General features: G+C 37.3%; 1 protein-coding gene across 2 annotated transcripts; it reads right to left on the reverse strand.

Moving 5' to 3' along the window:
• Positions 1-230: 230 nt before the first annotated feature.
• LOC137293597 (delta(14)-sterol reductase TM7SF2-like) lies at positions 231-20,550 on the reverse strand. 2 transcript variants are annotated; one of them, XM_067824234.1, is made up of 11 exons: positions 20,474-20,550; positions 18,278-18,327; positions 8,754-9,008; positions 8,102-8,290; positions 7,454-7,640; positions 6,491-6,688; positions 5,232-5,455; positions 4,680-4,848; positions 3,664-3,744; positions 3,195-3,317; positions 231-2,898 (listed from the first exon to the last, which is right to left on the reverse strand). In XM_067824234.1, the coding sequence occupies exons 2-11, from the start codon at positions 18,296-18,298 to the stop codon at positions 2,741-2,743; spliced, it is 1,605 nt and encodes a 534-aa protein (XP_067680335.1). In that variant the 5' UTR covers positions 18,299-18,327; positions 20,474-20,550; the 3' UTR covers positions 231-2,740. The 2 variants fall into 2 exon arrangements, with proteins under 2 accessions (XP_067680335.1, XP_067680334.1); XM_067824233.1 differs by having other exon boundaries at positions 18,278-18,323; positions 20,470-20,520.
• Between the last annotated feature and the right edge of the window lie 2,151 nt (positions 20,551-22,701).

Here is a 22,701-nt window from a genome sequence, read left to right on the forward strand (position 1 = left end):
AATATGAAACCACTCTCCAAAGTGTTGCTTTCTTTCAAACATGTTTGGCAATTTTGCATGTCACTTCTCCAATATTTCAATGGTTAACAATTTCTATCAATAGTCAGCCCTATAAAAATCCCATATTTCTTAAAATAATCTTTTAACTAAAAAACTGAGCAAGTTTGAAGTGGTGATCTTTGATTTGGACATACTAATAAATAAATAAACAATAATAAAACAAACACAAATGTTTTTTAAATAAAAATCTATTTTTATTTTCTAAAGATGTTTATAACTTCATTCATAACACATGTATGATTATCCAGTATGCAAAACATACACATTACAATATGCCACGATACACAGTAGTACCTGTAAACATGATTACTGGTGTATAAGTCCACTGTCCGCTGTACACACCTATTGCAAATTGAAGTCAGAATGAACCTGTAAAATCCTTTCCAGTAGTGATGAATATACTCCTCTATATTTATTGTTATGATAGGACATATTAGGCCATGTGAAAAAGTTCCACCTGTCCTAGATGCATATTATACCGACACACTGAAAATACTTCCTTGCCAAATGAGCAGATTAACTTTAACACTACATTAGCAGCTTTCTGATGATCTTCAGACATTTTATGCCTGCCGTGACAATAATTAAACAAGGAACTTCTGTGTAACAATGAACCACAATAATTGGATACCAGGGTCTGTTTCTATACCAGGGAGCATCAACTGATCTGGACAGTGAACAATGGTGGGTGACGTAATACTGATGTACATGTACATGATAGTAGCGGTGGTAATGCTGAGTGTTAGCATGGTCTGGATAACATGGCAGCGGCAAAAGAGCAAGGCATGCAGATAGTTTCTTCAGCAGGAATGATTCCTCCAGGAAAAACAGCTGATCTCAAACACCTGCCCCACAGACATAGCCATAAAAATAATTATTTCATGATCAATATTGGTTATATTTCCCACCAAAAGGTTGTTTTGATATAGCTTGGAACCTGTGGGGCAGAGAAGATCTGGCTTGAATTTCTGGGATTGGAATGCTTAAGGCACTAGTTGGGACGGTTTGTGTCGTCCACACACAATGCAGATGAAGCAGAGTCTGAAATGATGGGAGGTCAATGAGGACATAGTATTTAGATGTTTTTGCATGAAGATTGTGACAACGGCCTCATTGACTTCCCCAATTTAACACTGTACACAGATAATTTTGAAAACAGTGAACATACCAATAACACAGAACATTATTCTTTTCCATGATATGTTGCTGAAAAAGCATTTTCAGCAGACGGAAGCATGTGTTTCAGTATCGAATGTCTGCAGTGATATCAGAATGATCATAACAAATTTGTTCTTTGCCATAAAACTGTGGCAAGATTTCATGTTTCTATTGAGATGTTAAAATCTAACACTATTTTGGCATGGGGACAACACTGATTCTAGGACAAAGCTACTGATGAAACATTCCATATTTTAAATATCAAATATATACATTTGAAAGTAGCTGTCTTCCATCAAAATGGAGAGTTAACAAACACAAATGACAAGTCTAAAAGGTCAATTCAGAAATTTAACTAAAAATTCAATTAGAAAGGCGTTTCAAACATTATACCCAGATACGACGAAAGATAAATTAAGTAACCACGCCATCCAGAGCTGAACTTATATTTAAAACCAGGAACAAACACATTACGCACACAATACATAAAATATGTACAAATAATATAACTATTTACATGAATTGCATCAATGGAGGTACAGAGCATGAATTATCGGGCAGGGGCAAATGGTCATGAAATTATCAGCAATCTTAATGTTATTACTCCTATTTAATACTTGAAATGAACAGTTGAGCAAACGCAGCTGAAACAATATTCATGTTTCATTGAAAAAGAAAATAAGTGAATGATGTTATTCCTCACATAAGGCATTTCATATGATCCCTAACTGTGAATAACGTATGCCATGACAGTATTCAACACTTCATACTGGCAGTGATATGATAAGTTATTGCAACATCACCAGGATTGTCATTGATGTTTCATGATGTGATGAGAAGTTGCAGACAAAATGTCAATTATGGCAGGGATGTTAAAATCTAACATTAAGACAGAAAAATCCATTAAGAACTAGCACTCACTGGCTCAATATAAAATTTCATTATGGCAAATATTCTCTAAATAATCAATATTCAAGTTAGTTAATATGATTCATGGTAAAAATCAAGTGTTCAGTATATGGAATCTTCTTTTAAAAAATCTAAAACATTTAAAATAGTGCTGCCATTAAAGATATTATGATCCCCATGTCCTTTGATTTTCCTCCCTGGTAAGCTGCAAATAGTGTTAAAAGAAACATTAAGTATGACAGTGCTGTATCCAGGAATTGCCAGTATAAGTACTGATCAGAATTCTAACCAAACGATCTGATGTAATGCAGACTTCCATCAAAACAATATGCTCTTCTTTTTTTTGTTTCAAATAATCTGAGACTTATGTTTTATTTAATGTACTAAAGTATCATGTCACAACTCTATTATATTTGTATTTGAGTTGACACTATGAAAAAAAAAAGGAGAACTATGTCAAGCCTGCTTAATATCCATGAAACTTTCTATCCAAATCTACCTCCTCAAATACTCAAGTTTTTATTTTCACATGTTAATTTAGCAGGCCATTCAAGCCTGGATGCAACACCACTTTGAAGTACAATATGAGCATTATCAGCTGGTGAACACTAGCTCAGTAAACGTATGGAATGATTCGGTAGGGGACACGTTCACAGTAGCGGTTCCAGCTTGAGCCATACTTCTTCTGGCACTGTGCCCCATCCCGTCGTTCACGATGCACTAACAGGATTGCAAAGTACACCGGGTAGAAGTAAGGGAGAAGAGTCAGACCTGGTAGGGATTGATGAACATAATGTTAGATACACACTGGAAGAAAATATATTTCAAGAGAATAAAGTTCAAGGAAATTCACACCTTAGAAAGTGAGTGTGGTTATTCATCTATGATCTAACCTACAATGTACAGTGATGTCATTTCTTAACAACTTTCACAACAGCAATTCCTTTAGTTCAGACCAATATGGTCTAAGCAAAGATGCATTAGAAATGAGGATATAAAGTTCTAGGATTTGAAACAAGTTTCTGGCTGTGTGCCTATAAGTACCATTTCTTAAATAATGAACTCACCACAAGGCAAGGACCAGGCCAGGGCCATCATCAGGTCTCCGAGGTAGTTAGGCTTTCTGCACATCCCCCACAGACCTCCAACCAGCAGACGCTTCCCTGATGACGTGGGAATGGATTCCAAGTCTGAAGTGCAAACATTTGTTATCAGGGTCAAATCTTGAATGTGATTAAAGAATACATTGACAACTCCATACCCTCTTTTGAGGGTATCAGTTTTGGTCCAAAGTTTTTAAAACCTGCAAATGATTAAATGTTCCAAGGATGGAACTGTCTATCAATCACCTTCATTTGCCTTAGATGTGTTGCACAATGAATAAGCAGAGTTTTCTTTACTTTTGACTCTATAGCAATCAAGATATCTTAAATACAATTCACTTACAAGTACTTATAGTGACAAATGTTGATATAAAAGCTGTTACCTGAAAGAAAGACCTACTTCTTTCACTTGTGGATGAGTAGCTAAACAAACCTGCAAGACTTGGGTGGAAAGGATTTTTCCTAAACTCATTCTTCTGTGAGTTAGCTCGCCTGAAGGTCATGTAGCCGAACACTGTAAGAAGAGATAAACAAAAGTGAATAGAAAACACATTTACATCTATCTCCTTAAACCTAATATTGCAGACATATTTTTAAAAGCAAATTCCATGAGCCACAGACGATCTCCTATGATCAATTTACAGTAAGGATGAATATAAGGATCTAAAAACGCCAGCTTCATGACTTTCAGAAAAACCTTTCTTGCTCAGATTACAAAGAGTGAGAGAGTGAGTGAGTTGAGGTGGCGGTCTGTAAATAATTGAGTCTGGACCAGATAATCCAGTGATCAAAAGCAGGAGCATTGACCTGTGCAGTTGGGAACCTATGACATGTGGCAACCAAATCAGCGAGCCTGACCACCCAATCCCATTAGTCACTTCTTACGAGGACAGTTGCCTGTTATGGCAAGCATGGGTTTGCTGAAGGCCTATGCTACCCTGGACCTTCATGGGTCTACAGAGAATGAACAGATTGCAGGCTTTTTGTTTGGGTGGTTTGCGGGTTATAACATACTCTGCAATACTCCAGCTATGGTATATGGGTGTGGTCTGAATCATGTTTAGTCTATGAACAGCATCAATCTGCACAGTTGGGACAGGATGACGTCCAATTCAGTTAGTTGCCAACCACCCAATTCAGTTAGTCATCGCTTACAACAAGCATGGGTTGCAGGAGAACAATTCTAACTAAGGCTGGCTTAAATACTTAATTCAATCTGCATTTATCCATGAACCTTTCACTGGAAGTAAGATCTCTTAGTTGTTGGATAATCATTCTAACAGCTTGAGCTTTGATATGGTTACTTTCCAAAATTTACACAAAAGTATTAAGTGTGTAGGGATTTTCATAGGTACATCATGTACATAAAATAGAAGTTTTAATGACATCTTCCTGTTTCAGGTATGTCTGGAATCTGAACCAAACCTAACACATATCTTTAATTCTCACCATTGAGAAGAGCAATCCCAGCTAGTGAGTACCAGGCTAGTTTGGGGTCATTGTCCAGGAGGAATCGGGGCTGGAGACAGTAGAGGAAGGGAACCCAGGCCAGGTCTCCGAACACCAACATGAAGCCGAACCCATCGTGGATGATGTCCATTGTGGTCAGGATGGCATCCTGTACATGAGAGATGGATCATTGTCAGAAAAAAAACTGACTCAAGGTTACAGATTTAGAACATGGTTAGATACTGCAAAAATTTGTGATCTGATAGATTGATTAATTGACTGATTTATTTATTTAATGAAGAGACAAAATGAGTGAAGGTCAACAAAATTCTACCTTTATCAAAGTCCTGAAAATAGTCTCTGATTCATACTCGGTAGTTCGCATCACCTTGTTCAACAGTACTACGAGTCTTAAGTCACCTGGCCTAGAATGTAATCAGCCAGTTCACACATTACAGATCTTATGATCATGATTTTCATCAATTCTTACAGCAAGCATCAGGAACTGTGGAGCTATCCCAACCTGGTGTGAAGAAAGTGACTGTGCCTTACCTCAAACCACAGAGCATCAGCAACATAGAGTGTCTGGAAAGCCACCACTAGTGTCAGTGCCGGGGGGAAAGCACCAGTGTCCTGGTAAGCCTTCAGCACAAAGATAAAGTTGAGAATCACCCAGCCAATCAGGCCTGGTCTCAGCTCACAGAAGAACTTCAGGTCGAAGCTGCCAATCCTGGGGTTCAGTTCATGTCCAATGAAGAAGTCATAAAGTACATTTCCTGAAAAACAGAAGTTCAGTAAAACCTGGAATAAAATAAATAGTAAAAGTACAGCCTTTCCAAAACAAAACAAGAGCACTATTTAAAAATGATGAGCACATTTGTTGACTCTTGCCATCTACACCAAAAATGAAGTCCACAGGACCCAAATTACCTTTTGGACTACACAAGCAAGTTTTGAAACAAAAATATTTCAATAAAAGTTGACGCATATTTTTTCTCTTCTCCAGCTGTTGTGAAAAGGGAACAACCATTCCATAATCATCTGAATAGAGAAACTTGTAGCTTGTTATAAGCAGCTTTTTAGCTGAATAGTACCTGATAATTTGTGCATCAAGTAGGGACAAGTTTCCAAAATCCATGGATCAAGGTTTCCATAATTCCATTGTGAACATCGATTAACAGGGATTCAAAATCTTTTTAAAAGCCACTTGCCACAGAGCAAAGTAACTTGTCCTGGGGCCTGTTTCACAAAACTCTCGTAAGCCTAAGATCTCGTAACTTTTCTCGTAGCTCTTGTACCTGGCATACTGTAACATAGGAGGTGCAAATGCTACGAGAAAAGTTACGAGATCTTAGACTTACGAGAGTTTTGTGAAACGGGGGCCCCGACTAATAATTTCCGATAAGTCTCCTAAATATTCTAAGTGTTAAAAAACCAATAAAATGAAGATCCCCTACTTATTTTTTAAGAGTATATTTATGTGAGAGTGATAAATTTCAAAGAATAACTCTACTTATTATTACTGTGAAATTTAACTGTTACATTATGAGCAGATGTGGAATGAAATTCAAGTTTATTTGCAGTTTGAAACCATTAGTGGAAATTATTTAGTAGCACACAGATAAGTAAGATACCATTATCTGATTGTCTGAAATGAAAACTGACTTGTCCTGGGCATTGGGTAATGGGATTTCAGAATCTCTGGTATCAGCTGGACATAATTAGTTCAAGATAATTTCATCATAGGTGCTCTATGGACTGGAATTGCAACATGTTGGACCATCACAACCATGACTGGTGTGTGAACATACCGGTATTTCCACCTGGTGCAAGCTGGCTTGCAGCAACAGTTCTCGCCTTGATGTACAGGAAGATGCTGAGGATGAAACTGAACAGGATGGCAGACGTCATGATGCGGTAGAACTTGGCATGAACCATTTTTACAAGTGGCACATCAAAGTACACACAGATACCAAATGCAATCACACTTGCCACAAAGGCAAAGAAACCTGAAAGACAAGACCATTCAGATAAACGCCTACAGCAGAGTATCATTTATCATTGGCACTGTTTCACAACAATATAGCTTTCAGTAACTTGCCTGGCTATTGAAGAAGACATTCTGTTATTATTTAAATAAACCAAAAGCACACGGCATACGTACAATCATAACAACGGTGAGTAAACAGTTGCTGAAAATAGTTTTTTTGGCAATATTCAAGGATGCTATCTGGCCGAAATATTAGCTAATGGTAACCATGTCAACAGAAACCCCAAAGTGTATATACTGTAGGTCAAATAACTGTGTTCTGTGCGGATTTTTGTTTGTGGAGAGATCTGTCAGTGACCTGGATATTTTGAAAGTCCCTCCGATCCCTAAATAGTAGTTGTTGTCTGATTAGTTAAATCTATTTAACCGTCTCGCGTTTGATTGGACAGTCATTGGTCGCTCAAAGGTTACCTCCTTCTAGGTTTTGTTAAGACTCAGTGGCGTGTGTGTGTGTGTGTGCATGCGTGTGCGCACAGCTGAGTCCATGCGAACATATTCATATTCTGACTTTCAGACAGCAGCTGACTTTCAGACATTCAGTTTCATTACTCATTACCCACTATGTACCTCAGTACTTACACAATCTGTTCCTAAATTTGTTCATGTAAAAAGCAGGCAATGAGACACAAAATACTGATACAAAATATTTCTCTTTAGTTTGAATATCACCTTTCACAAATATTAAACCTTTGTCATGAAACATCACCTGATGTATTGAACCTACCGTTACATCTGTACTTGAGACGTTTTCCAGACTGTAATGGCTGTCCATCCACAACCTGACCAATAGGAATCAAGGCTAGGACAGCCTGGAATGCTAGCCAACCAAAGAACAACAGTGTGGCCTCCATGTCAAACAGAATCCAAGGGTTCTTTGGCATCTTGGGAAGTTCTAGGATGGAGCACTTGGCCTACAAGACACATAATGGAAATCTGAAACCTGAGCCGCTTCAAAGTCAGCCATTGCTTGATATCAAGCAAGGTAAAGGGTTGTTGTCAATGATCTAATATTGAAAGCAGAGATTGAGATGGTCCCAAGATTTAAATACCATAAAAGCAAATTACAAGTATATGGTAACTTTAAATTTCAATTCAGTATACACAACTATAACCAACAAATGTTGGGTACTTTGAACTGAGTGGTATTTTGTTTGCTTGGTGTTTGTGGCATTCAGCAACATTCCCGGTATATTATGGCACTCTGTAAACAATTAAGTCTAGACCAGAAAATCCAGTGACCAATAGCATAAGAACTGATCTATACAATTGGAATGTGTGTGTCAATCAAGTCAGGGAGCCTGACCACCCAGTCCTGTTAGTCATCCCTTACGATAAGCATGGGTTACTCATTTTCACCCAGATCTTCCCTTACCTTTGTGCATGCTAAGTTGATGTAGTACATGACCAGTGGTAGAGATAGGGTAATGAACACTGCCCCAATAGGACCCCCAAACTCAGTCACCCTTGTCATGGGTGCTGACTTTCCCTTTTCCTTCTTGTCAGCCATGTTGTTGCGGACTTCTGTCTTTAACTGCTCAACGGACCGCAAGGATACCTTTTTCTGGATTAGAAGAAACACAGTGAAATACATGTTCTTAATCTCCAGCTGCAAGTCTTCACAGTGAAGGAGCTGGGAAACAAAACCGGCATTAGCAAACAAATGGGAACAGCAGAGAGGCTATTAGCAAGGTTGAAGATTTGCTCGTTTGTGTTAGTAATCAAAAATGCATTGAAAACATGACAAAATATAATCTTGAACTAAGTCCTGATAAAATTCCAACTGTCAACTAGATTATTTGTTCAAATGTCATGCTAGATATTTCAATCTGAAGAATGAGCATGCTTAAATCAAATTACAATCCTAAAATGGACTCAAGGACAAATTTCTTTTAATCCTTGAAATGTAAAACATCTTACATCAAATATGTTTTCCGTCCACACTGACATAACATGCAGTGATACAACTAAAAACCTGTCCACAGCAGCATGTCAAATGCCACTCACAATAGAGTAACTAAGCATACCTCGTGATCAACAAGATCAGCAATCCGTGTTGACTGCCTGGTAGGAGTAACCACTATTTCCTTCTTGACAACAGTGGTTCTTTCTCGTGTCCGTGATGCTCTAGAAGGAGATTTGGACTGTGTCCTTGATGGAGACTTGGACTTTGTCCTGGCTGGGGACTTGGATGCTGACCGAGATGACTTTCCTGTGGATCTACCACGACTTCGGCTTCTACTGCGGGACTTGCTCCGGCTCTTTGAAGGAGGCGACTTAACCTACACAGAGTGATCAGTCACTAAGTAATGCAATCAGACAAGTTACATTAGGTAACATTAGAATAAGAGTGAGTGAGTTTAGTTTTACGCTGCACTCAGCAATATTCCAGCTATATGGTGGCGGTCTGTAAATAATCAAGTCGGGACCAGACAATCCAATGTTGACCAACAACATGAGCATCGATTTGCACAATTGGGAACTGATGACATGTGTCAACCAAGTCAGCGAGTCTGACCACCTGATCCCGTTAGTCGCCTCTTACAACAAGCATTGTCGCTTTTTATGGCAAGCATGGGTCGCTAAAGGCCTATTCTAGAATAAGAGCCTTGACTAAAATCTAAATGTAATGTCTAAAATTCTGTTGTCTCAGACATGGCTACTTTTTCCTATTACTGTTGCTAACAGGATGCTAACATATACTGAAGTAACTACTAGAATCAAAAGAAGCAACAACTGTATTAATGCTAACTGCATGGTACTATTTTAAGTTAAAAATCATATTCAGAAATCAATAACAGTTCTCTGTTACCATGGTTACAATGGTGACCAGAGGCAATATATGGTGAAAAAATACAGCAATGCAATGGGAAAATACTAACAATGTTCCACAGCCTTCAGACCTCCTGATATACAAAATGCTGGACATGAATAAACCTGGACAGAGACATTATGTCAAACTTCCCAAACCCAACTCACATGCTTGGAACTTAATCCTGTCCCTTGTTGACTGAATAAGTAAATCTGTTAAACAAAGTATAATACTGACCTAAAGTAAAATCTTTGCCATCATCATGATGAAAGGTATTTAAAATGTCAGGTGTTACAAAACATCAATGAAAGAAAAAGCACCTGGTCAGATGATCACACCACTCAAATGGGAAGACATAAATAGACAAGCGATACCACAGTGACCTCTGACTGCTGATATTTGCATTAGTATCAGCTGAGGGAAACTAGTATGCTATATATAGATTTGTCCAGCCAAGTTATATCCTGTTTCAGGTTTCTATACAAAGCTACACATGATGTGACACTAACAATGAGTGGTTGACCTTTCGTGATCAGTTTATTTACTTCTTTGTTTAACGTTAACACTGACTGCTTCTCACAAGTATACTTGTAGTATCAATTCTGAATGAATATGCCACTACAATTTTGTAACTGCATCAGTGGTATTTTAAAACAAGTTTCACAAGTTGCCAAAATAGGCACAATAAGCAAATGTCTCCTTTAAGGTAAACAAGCACCATGTCTTCTTGTGAAAATAAATTTATTTCAACACCCATTTTGACATATTTTAGGTCATATGCAAACCCCAAAATGGGGTACAACTGTACAGTAGAATGTTCATTTGCACATTTCTTTCCCTCCTTGGATTCTTAATGTCTATTCAAGTGGTAACAGAATATTATGACACGATATACATCTTGAACATTAACTTATTAAGGTTGTCCCTGACCTGGACCCTCAACATGTGTACATAATTTGCACACTGATAATTAATTTACCATAACCTTGCAGACAAGTCTGATTTTCAGAGACAAGTTTGATTCTCAGTATATCTCCATTCTCCTGGCACACTGAATGCCCCCTGCCTTATTCTTGCAAAAACATTTTTACTTGTATTTATTAATTTGTCCATTAATGTATCAATAAAATAATGTCACACATGTTGTAGTAACAGTTCCTTTTGTGACCTATACTGTTGACCCAACAGTGATTCTAACAATGCACTGATCCCTTGAAGCTTCAACATACTTGGGTTCTATGCTGTACTTTGACAAGGCAAGTTTACTGTTCAGCAGTAATTTTAAAGCTCTATAAATAATTGAGCCAGAACCAGGCAATCTAGTGACTGACACAATGAGTATCGATCTCTGGACTGTGATGCAGTTAAAAGATAAACATACTGTGTTGGAAAATCAGAGGTATATAACAAAATTATAATAGCTCTAAATTTGATTTAAAACTGAACATTACGTTTATCTCCATTCTACCATAACCGCATTAATCAGATTCTAAACAAATACATAATGTGTTGGAAAATCAGAGCTATATAACCTCTAAATGACTTTGATTAACCAATCACAATCCAGTCTTTACTGAAGTCATGGTAGAATGAATTGTAACAGCCAAGAAGCCAAGTCTGACGGATAGATTAAACTTCTTTCAACAAGGATGGGTTGTTGAAGACCAGTTTAGGATTAATAATGTGCGGTTAATGTTGTTTCTTTACCCATAGCTGTCATGTTATACCTCTGTATGCATTTGCCTATTTCTGTCTGAAGTGTAAAAATCTGTCTAATAAAAGCTTGTCCCTTGATAATACAGATTTGCATGCAAGAAAACTAGGCTTTTTAATTTTATGCTGTGGTCCTTGAATACTGAAGATACTCAACAAGTAAACAGTGACACCTGGGCACTGCAGCTATTGACATCTTCATGGTATCAATCAAGGCAATAGGATTCATTCAACTAAATCGGCAAGCATGTTCATTCATCTCACAGCGTATGAAACTCCTACAAAAAGACAGAAAGTGCACAGGGCTGATAACTGAAAAATGTTGCCGGCTCTGTTAACATTTAACCAGCCCTGAATTAAATAAAGGAAATTGAGACATGGTGTTAAAAGAACGTAATGAATGAATTACGTGTAGTGAGGTAAACTTAAACATGTGCAAAAGCAAATTTAATAAAACCATGACATGGTGGTCACTGTTATTTCACTTAGTGTCACTGCAATCAGAAAAGAATGACATTATTCAATGGCTGAGAGCATTCTTTAGACTAGTCACATTTAGTATTAGATAAATGGGTAGGTTGATCTGTGGAAGTTTGATTGATCATGAACTATACAGACATCATCTAGTTACCACAACTGTAAATTATTTTGGACATATTTCCCGTAGTCAATGACACGGTCAAACATATACCCTTGGAAAATGTAATACGCACAGGGCCGGCTATAATAAAGTTGTAAGCCCGCCATGTAACTGGCAAGCTGCAGGCCACCGGGCAGACACTTTTTCATACACTGGTTATCATTTGACTAAATTTTGAGTGAGCTTACTTTCCATGAGCCACAGATGATCTCCTATGATCACAATAACAATTTACAGTAAGGATGAATATAAGGATCTAAAAACATTTTTCACAGATGCCAGCTTCATGACTTTCAGAATAACATTTCTTGCTCAGATTACAGAGAATGAGTGAGTGAGTGAGTTGAGTTGCTGAACTCAGCAATATTCCAGCTATATGGTGGCAGTCCGTAAAAAATTGAGTCCACACCAGACAATCTAGTGGTCAACAACATGAGCATTGATCTGCACAATTGGGAACTGATGACATGGGTCAACCAAGTCAATGAGTCTGACCACCTGATTTCATTAATCACCACCATTATGACAAGCATGGATTATTGAAGGCAAATATTCTAACAAGGACCTTCATGAGTCTCCTATCATTTGAACTTTACAAAGTGTTCATATTAAATTGCTATTCATAGGAGTGTGGCTGGGAAGGATATTTACAAAATGAAGTTATTAAACACTGGTTATCAAAATTTACAATATTTACCATCTCTGCTTCAACAGTGTTCAGGCAGTAACTTTAACAATATAACCCCTATAGCAGCATATTTACTATCACTGTTTTCAAATATTGGAAATACGATATGGGTGAACCCATGTGGAATGTTGGACATTCAAGATGGAGTCATATCCGGATACAGGCATGTTTGTGACACTTGACATCTAACAAAAGGTCACCAAGTTGTCGCTTTATCGTTTACATGTAGTGGTCACTACCTCATACACATTCAGGTCAGAGGTTTACTAATCATAGGTGGGCAGGGATCTATCCAGCATTCTTAACTAAGAATCTTTATCAGGCTAGCTAAGGAAAAAATACTCATACTGTTGAAAATTACTACAAAAAAGGCAAATTTCTATCAAACTATTTGCAAGGACTTGCTTTAAGAATCGCCCTGAAAACAATGGTCTCTTAATGCTTCCACCAATCATCCTAGCATGTATATATCAGGGTCCTGTATCACAAAACTCCCATAAGCCTAAGATCTCGTAACTTTTCTCGTAGAATTTATAACTGGCATAATGTAACATAGGAGGCACAAATGCTACAAGGAAAGTTACAAGATCTTAGGCATAGGAGAGTTTTGTGAAACAGGGCCCAGGACATGCTCAGATGCCATCCAGTGCCATGTCTGCAGCAAATGACTGCCTATTTCACAGAAAACTTCTGCAGAATTTACAATGTCTTTTTTTTTTTCATTTGTATGTTTGTTCGTTTTTTATTTAAATTAATTTGGTGAATGAAACATCCTAAAGTCACAGGAAGAGAATATAGATCCTTTTATTTATTTATCTTTTAGACAGAATATTACTCTTCCCACTGAGTATGTTAGCTAGTAATCACAACGACAAAAATTAATAGGAACCTTTGAGTTTTCTTTAAAATTAACAAACATATTTTCTCATTATTTTAATTTCTCTTGACAGACAGCATGGACATTTCTTTAAGAGATTACTCTCCGAAACATTATTCCTATTTTGTTTCCACCAGTATCTTCAAACCCCAACACAAAAAGGAAGAGACCTGTGGTGACTACGAACCATTTAACTTCAGCCCCTGCAGCTTGTTGTTAAAGGTATCCTCAGGGCCATCATAATAAGTCATGTATCTTCAAAATCGTATGACTGTATTTATGAAGATTACCTTGAACTTATCATCCTTTTTCTCAGCAGACCCATTCATTAGACATTTTTCACCTCTTATTTTGAAAGATTCAGCGACAAAAGCCTTCCTCAATGGAGAATGGCAGGTATTTGGCTTCCATGCTTTCATACAATAAGGCTTTCAAATTATCCACGTTGCACGATTCAATTGTACACCCCAATGCACAATTAACTTGAAATGGGGGTCAAATTCACAAACCCTTGTCACTAGTTGGATATACAGAATCTAACATACACTGAATATCAAACAGCAGTCAGCAAATATTTAATAAAGGAGATTTAACCCAACTCTTTAGAAACTATTAAGGTTTAGATGAAAAGAAGACTATGTGCCTGAAAATCTTCTGCATAGAAAAATATTACAAAAGAAAGAAAACAAATTTGTGACTTCTGTCAGTTCTGAACGCAAAACATGCTTTACTTTCAACCTTCCCATAAATTCATTTGTCACTTATCATGAAAAGACTTCACAATAATAACACAGATATTTCTTGAACAATAAGCAACTGAAGAAATTAGTAAAGGCACATTTATGCAGGGTGACCATGAGTATGTTCAGGACAGCTACACGTGATTACATTATCATGATTTCTGGTAATTACACTTGCCTAAAACATGCTGTTGGTTTAGTGATATTTTTCCATGTTAAAGACCTATAGAATTAAAAACAAAAAATGAAAGTTATTCTGACAGCATGTATAAGAAAATATGCTCTTTTGAAGTTACAGTTCATGCTAATATAGTAATGATACAGCTTTCTAGAGACGACGTATCTGGGTGCAATTTTGCAATTTACAACCTGCACTGGTGTATGTTAGCAAGTTGCTGGTTATCTTCAGGTAACACTTTGCACCTATAACTGGTCACTTGTTACAAGCAGAAGCCTTTGTGTACTCATATTCATAAATCTATTATGAAGCAGTAACCATATAACTGAGATTCATAAATAAATGTAATGCATAACTGATATAGAATCTTTCATCATTTATCATGAGGGAGGTCTGCTAAACAAGTATTTAACCAGTGGTTGAACTTGTTATGAAAAAAAAAGAAAATACCCCTCTCCACCCAACCCCCACTAACATCCTGAATTCGCACACTGATTATATGTAACTGAAAATAACACGATCACTGAAGAGGGAGCTGGCTACTAGCATGGTCAACCTGTGCCAAAAACTTCAGTCTGCTTCCCAAAACATGCTCTTGGCACCACACCATTTCCATCATATTCTCATGTTACATATGGAATGTAATGTTTATCAACAGAATTTACTGGGGATAAATAGCAAAAAGACATAGAAAAATATGTCTTCCCCCCCCCACACACACAAAATTTGCTTAAGGTCAATAAACTTGGAATTCTAACTGATTCGATTTCTAGGCATTACCATTCCGGTAGTCATCTTGTATTCCTTGTAATGTATGTATAGTACAGTACTACACGATAGCTAGTCCCTGCTCCCAATATGTGCAATCCAGCTGGGCAACAGGTTGTGGGGGTGTAGCACAATACAGATTACATCACAGATTTTGGGCACAGACAGTGTGACTGTGACCCTGACAATAGACCCTATTAGTCCCTCTCTACATGTGTAAACTTGCTGACAGCCCTTCATTACATAATGGTTGGGGGTGGGTGAGGACGGGGGGACAAATGCATGATTGGTCCTTTCATCGAGCCATTCAACTTCACCACATGCAACATGTCACAAATACATGCATAAAATTATGGCCAGGTTAGAACATGTTCAAAAGCTTTGCAAGCATGTTGCCCATCAATGCTGAAATCATGCCTATCGTGATTTTATCAACACATGAATGCTCAATCATTTATCATTTAACATACTAATCAGGGGTGGTACTCTTAAAATGACTTCAGTTTAAAAAATGACTTATATTCCAAATAAAAACTTAGGCACTGATTTGAGACTGTATTTTTGCATTCATATTCACAAAAAGTATTAGACTTAAGTTTGTGTAATTTTCGACTGAAATCCAAAGCCAGCTGTTGGATAGGCTTAACTCTATGCGTGTAAATTAAGTCAGTTGACAAAAATGGTCGCCAGACACACCAAAAGATGAATTCACCATCAAAGAAGTAGACGTTTTGAAGACATAAGTGATGAAGAACTCATAAAATGTCATCGTTTAGCCAGATTGTAGCTGATTTGGTCTCGAAAGGATGGCTGATTTAGCCATCCAGCCTCACACAGCAAGAAATCATGCAGCTGATGCCACTGTGAAAACACTTTTGACACTGTCATTCCTAGCCACTGAAACATTCTAGCTATGTAACAGTTATAACAATGGAGTTAGTCAACCTACTGTGTCCCTTGCTGTATATGAGACAGTCAGTGAACTCGCATCAAATCAGATCCTCACAGATTTTTTTGTGACAAATGACAATGGAATCCCCGCTTGACGCCACTTTTTATATTCTTGCATTAAAGAGTTCCACCAGAAGTTTTCTGTTGCAGGTATTTTCCTATTAACAACGATGAACATAAGTTTCTAACTGACCTAACCTCAGACACATTTTTGACTAAATCACTTTGTGAATATGAACTGAAGTTTCTGACTTAGCAAAGTCAATTTTTAATGACTTAAGAAAATCTTAGACTTTTTTTTGAATACTGTCCCAGGGCATTAGCATCTTGTGATTAACGACAGTTGAGTGCCTCTAGGCATGTACATGTCATAATAGATGGTAATGAGTGAAATAATATTTAAGTCTCACACTGTCATGAATATGTGGTGATGAAGCCAAGTGACACCCATCCATCTATAACTGGAGAGGGCAAGAAAGACATCACAATGAGACCATTCAAAGTCTCCCTGCTTGCCTTGAAAACAGGATTTAATTTTAGAGCATTACACCTATATTAATCATACATGGGGTATGAGTCATAACCCAAATTTTAAAAGCTACAGTTTGGAAAATCATAATCCCCCTACATAAAAGTATATTAAGAAATGGTGACTAACATCTGAGGTACAAATGTAGCAAACATACAGACAAACCCAAAACTTGTAACCTTTGTTCAATACTTAAAATAAAATAATACAAATCAAAGACAACCACCCCCAACCCACCAATGTCTTAATGTGATGAAACCAAATCTTTCAAAATGTATGTGCCTATCATCTCTAAGTAAACAGTTCTGCCACAAATAATACAAAATTTAAACACAAAACTTTAAGAATTCATTGAGTTACTCACACATAAACACATCTGTTACACTAACAAAGAGGATGAATTCATTCATACACCTGCCAGATCGTTAAGTCATTTTTCTTCTTGAATGCCAGGTTTCCAAAGAAACATGCCAAGCATGAAACAACCTAGAGGCCATCACATGCGACATTAGTCTACGGTCAATCAGGTTGATAATAGTATGGACCCTGATACTCTGTAAATATCTAAATCTATAGCATTGGGCTGTCATTGAAAACAGAAATACTAAATTTCTCCTTTAACCTCTTTCAATACCTCCCTTATGTTCACTAAACTTGCAAAACCTTTCATTTACAGAATGTAGTGAACTGAACTGTTTCTTTACAAAGACATAATTCAAATACATAAGTCATATAATGCTACATCATAACGTTGCTTCAACGAGTTTTTTTTAAAAGTTGCGGTCAAATTTAATTTCTTTGATGCAAATCCTGCTAGGGTCCCATGCAGAAAGATAGGTTTTTTAAAAGTAAGGCTTGCTATCAACCAGGGATTTACCCTGACTCCTGTATTTGAGGGTCCCTGGGTTCTGGGTCAAAATAGGGATCCCTGACACTTATATAATATTATTAACACTATGCTTTAATATTGCTAATAATACCATAACCCATCTAGCAACATACTCTGCGACGACCTGTTGTTACTTGATTAACATTTAAAAAGAAAAAAAAACAGCATTTAGACTTCTGCGTCCCTGTGGACACACTTAACTATTTCGTTGCATCCGTTGTTTTCATACAGATATGTAAATCCCTGCTATCAACATAGATAATAGAGATCCAAAACTGAGAACTAAATCATATGGACAAATGTTTGAAAAGTAACTTTCTGTGAAATTAACAAGGTCTAAAAGAAGTCAACAAGCAACATGTATTTCACATCATAGGTAAGTGGTAAACATGGAATACTGTTACAACAGCATTCTCTACTTAATTTTGAAGAGCCTTGTGAACAAAGCCCTAGATTTGTGTGTTGTGTGTGTAAATTATGCTATATTTCACTACAACAAAGTTTCGGTGACCATTTGTGACTCATCCAAGTTCTCATGAACAATATTTCAGATTATCTATCTTCCAGTCAGTCATAACTTCTGATGGCATAAGTGAATAGGCCTGGCTGTGGCACATTCTGAACATGATGAAGCCAGTTATGATCATATTACATAGCTTAGAAAAGTCATAACTTTGTAAAAGAAACAGGAGTTGATTGACATTAAACTTTTTTTTTCATAAAACAGCACACATGACCAAAAGGAAAATAATCCATATTGTCTCACCTTTCTAGCTGGTGTTGGCATCTTGGTGGCTGTTGAGTTGTCAACACTACCTGAAATAAAAGGACAACATAAGGTCACCTCATTCTCTAGTGAGGGTGGATACAAGGGACAAACAAGGGATAGCTGAAGAGATGAAGAATTTTAATCTTATATGAATTTTTTGCAAAGGATCTTCATTTAGAGATTATGTGTGTGGGTTTCCCAAGCAAAAACAAACAGAAAATAAAGCATTGCGCAAAGAAGGACCCAAATATGATGAGAAGCACATAATAATATCAGCTGCTGTTAAACATAGTCTATGAAGAACCCATTTTCTTGAACTTGAATACTCCTGGGTACCCAAGGATTGTTCCTGCAATATCTGAATAATGGTAAGAGATATTGGCGTACATTGCTTTAAAACATAAAACAATTCAACAATGATTTTCAAACAGAATTTTTGTGTACTCGTGAGCCAGAAGCTAAGACCATTTTTGATCTGTTACTATCTGAATGACAAATATAAAAAAAAATTAAATAAAACACTGAAATATTAGCACCCTAGTACCAGATAAACATTCCACAGTTTTCATGCCTATTACACTGCATGTGGAATATAAACAGCATTTGGCATACCATAAAATACATATCAGCGCCTGGATGCAAATCAGCACTAACATGCATCTAATATCAAAGTTACTCTGACATCCCTTAGTGCTCTTAAGAGTATCCTTGTATGCTTTCACTAATTACTGACTACCATCACATAGCATGAGTAATCCCGAGTGCACATCTAAGCAACAAACTATTCAGGCCTATAACTGATTCAGGTCACTTCAAAAGACAATTTGTAATGACAACTATTGAAATCGTAGAAACATTATGTTGGTAAGGGTTCACTCATAACTACTGCTTGAATAGGGGAGCTAGTCAATACGTCCAAAGGATATATGGACCAAGAAGTGCGAAGTCAAAAGGGCTGAAGTGAAAGTAGAAGGGCCATGATAAAAAGTTATATACCATATTGTCAACTGAAGTGAGTTCATTAGTTAAATTTAAAACACTGAGTTTAGATACTTTACAATAAAAACGTTACACTCCCATGTAAAAAATAACAACAAAAACAACAACCAACTAATCACAATCTATTTACTATGTATTTGAATACTTTTGGGGCCTATACGACTTTTCATTTTCTGCCCATTTGACTTTTTCCAACCCTTCTGACTTATTTTCAAACCTTTTGACTTATTTTCAGACCTTTTGACTACATATTGATTTAGGGGGAGGGGTGTTTCTTTCATTATCTTGTTTTTTCTGTTTGTTTTGTATTCTATGGGGGTGGGGGAGGGGTTTAATAAAAACCAAAGGCCCATGTTCTTAGGCATGGAATGAGTGTAAAATATGGGGACTAAGGGTGGAAATCTTTCAAATTATATATCTATGCTCATAGCAACTGTTTACAGAAATGCGGAACAGTTTTAAACATATATATAGGATCGTCCTAACAAACATTCCTTACACGTTTTGTTTAACAATATTTATACAAGTCTGCAGACATGGGGAACTTACTTAAACTTTCCCGTTAAACTAGGTCGCGTCAGTGGCCTCAATTCGGCCGAAAATCAGCTGACAACAAAACCATAATTTCAGAAGAGAAGGGGTCTGCAAATATTTCCTGTTCTTTCAAACGGAAAATTTAAACATGTTTTGTCAACAGTAATCATAAACAAAGAACGGCACTGGCGATTCATGTCATTTGTCTGGTCCGCATTTGGCCAGTTCACAGGCATATCAATAACGCTTTTACAACCACTGTTCGCACGACAAACTCTCAGTTGCAGTGACCGACTTTGTCGTGAGCGGAAGCCGGTGGTTGTGTGTATTTTCATTCAAGTGACTTTCTTCGAAATTGAATACAATTCTAATCTCGGTACATGGAACTTCTGTTTCGGAAACGGAGCGTATCTTTCTGAAAATGACAGAAGGTGCTATCTTGACGCGCAACAAAGAGGCCAGTGACGCTTCACTCGAGACTTGAGAAAATGGAGTTTGCCTAGCGTGACATTTTGTCGGCATACGTGATACACGACTAATCGGGACGAGTTGACATAAGGCATATGCATCCCGTGTAAGGCAAATGCACTTAGACACCAACGTGTAAAAGATAAAATGCACGATAAACCATTTTAAGAAAGGTATTTAATGGCTACTTACGATAAGATTTCTTGACAGTAGCGGGAACCTGAGGACTGACGCTTGGCGGGCTAGCTTTTGATTGGTTGCACGGTATTAAAGGTCATGACGTAAACATTCCCACAAATTCGATTGGATAAGAAGGGGGTACCCCGAGAGGGCGTATAGTCTGTTTCATAAAGGCCTATGTTTACATCGTGCAAGAATTTTCACATAAGCGTTGCATAATAGTGTATTTTACGCGAAACGAATATATTCACAGTATATGAAAAACACACTCAGAGTCTTGTACTGTATCACAAACAGAACACGTGACGAAAACACTGAATGAAACGGTTAAGTGAAAAAGTATATTTAACAGCCGTTATTTACTAGTATGTCGAGTCCTAACCCACTCAGCCACCGAGGCATTCGTCAGAGATGAGGCAGTTAAGTTGTTGAAACTTGAGCTTATCACGCCAAAGACGTAGGTTCGATTAGCCTACTAATTTTTTAATACGAGAAGCGTATACAATTTGATGTCTTTCCTACCTTGATATTGCTGGAATATTGCTAAACGCGGAGTGGTACCTCAATCACTCCACTAGAGACCATAACCGTATTGATCCATGCTTCTCACAAATGGCAACATGTCCATATCACTTAGTTTATGTACTCGATCCCCTCATAAGTGCAAAGTGCAAAAGTATAATAGGGCGAAATGTTTAATTAATAATAATAATGATGATGCGTATTAATAAAGCGCTGCGTCAACCAACAAGGTGCACGCCCAGAGCGCATAAAAAACAAAACATATCGTAAGGTGCGGGTTAGAACTGGTGTTCGTAAGTCGCAAGAGGCGATTAACAGGGTCGGGTGGGTAGGTAGTCTCGCCGACTTCGTTGACACAAGTCAGCGTATCTCATTTGCATGGATTGATGCTCATGCTGTTGTCGGTGGTTTGACCCAGACTCGATTATTTGCCGATCTGCGTCATTCAGGTCGAATATTGATGAGAGTGGCGTTAAACAACAGACAAGCAAAAAAGGGTGCATACATAGTCACAAATTAAAAAGCGCGTATATGAGTTATAGAAACTGCTATGAATGTTTCCAGATTGTCAACAACCTCCATATTTTTGGAATGCTAAATGAGACGGTGGTTTTCGAATGCTAATGAGGCGCTGAATTCTGTTGCAGACCTAACTGATCGGGATTCCAAGGTGATCATAGCATCAATATGACGCCAACAAAACATCAAGTCAGGTCAGTATTATGGCAAGCCAACATTAAGTCAATATGACGTAATTAGAGCATCAAGTCAATATGACACCATTAAAGCATCAAGTCAATATGACGTAATTAGAGCATCATGTCAATTTGATACCATTAAAGCGTCAAGTCAATATAACGTAATTAGAGCATCAAGTCAATATGACACCATTAAAGCATCAAGTCAATATGACGTAATTAGAGCATCATGTCAGTATGACGTAATTAGAGCATCAGGTCAATATGACGTAATTAGAGCATCAAGTCAATATGACGTAATTAGAGCATCAAGTCAATATGACACCATTAAAGCATCAAGTCAATATGACGTAATTAGAGCATGATGTCAATATGACGTAATTAGAGCATCAAGTCAATATGACGTAATTAGAGCATCAAGTCAATATGACGTAATTAGAGCATCAAGTCAATATGACACCATTAAAGCATCAAGTCAATAGGACGTAATTAGAGCATCAAGTCAATATGACACCATTAAAGCATCAAGTCAATAGGACACCATTAAAGCATCAAGTCAATATGACGTAATTAGAGCATCAAGTCAATATGACGTAATTAGCGCATCAAGTCAATATGACGCAATTAGAGCATCAAGTCAATATGACGTAATTAGCGCATCAAGTCAATATGACGTAATTAGAGCATCAAGTCAATATGACACCATTAAAGCATCAAGTCAATATGACACCATTAAAGCATCACGTCAGTATTATGGCAAGCCAATGTTCAACGCATCAAGTCAATGTGACACCATCAGAGCATCAAGACAATATGACGCCAACAAAACATCAAGTCAGTATTATGGCAAGATGACAAAACATCAAGTCAATGTGACACCATCAGAGTATCAAGACAATATGACGCCAACAAAACATCAAGTCAGTATTATGGCAAGCCAATGTTCAACGTATCAAGTCAATGTGACACCATCAGAGCATCAAGTCAATATGACACCAACAAAACATCAAGTCAGTATTA

This window comes from Haliotis asinina, chromosome 8 (genome assembly GCF_037392515.1).
Source record: "Haliotis asinina isolate JCU_RB_2024 chromosome 8, JCU_Hal_asi_v2, whole genome shotgun sequence".
In the NCBI taxonomy this organism is placed as follows: Eukaryota; Metazoa; Mollusca; class Gastropoda; order Lepetellida; family Haliotidae; genus Haliotis; species Haliotis asinina.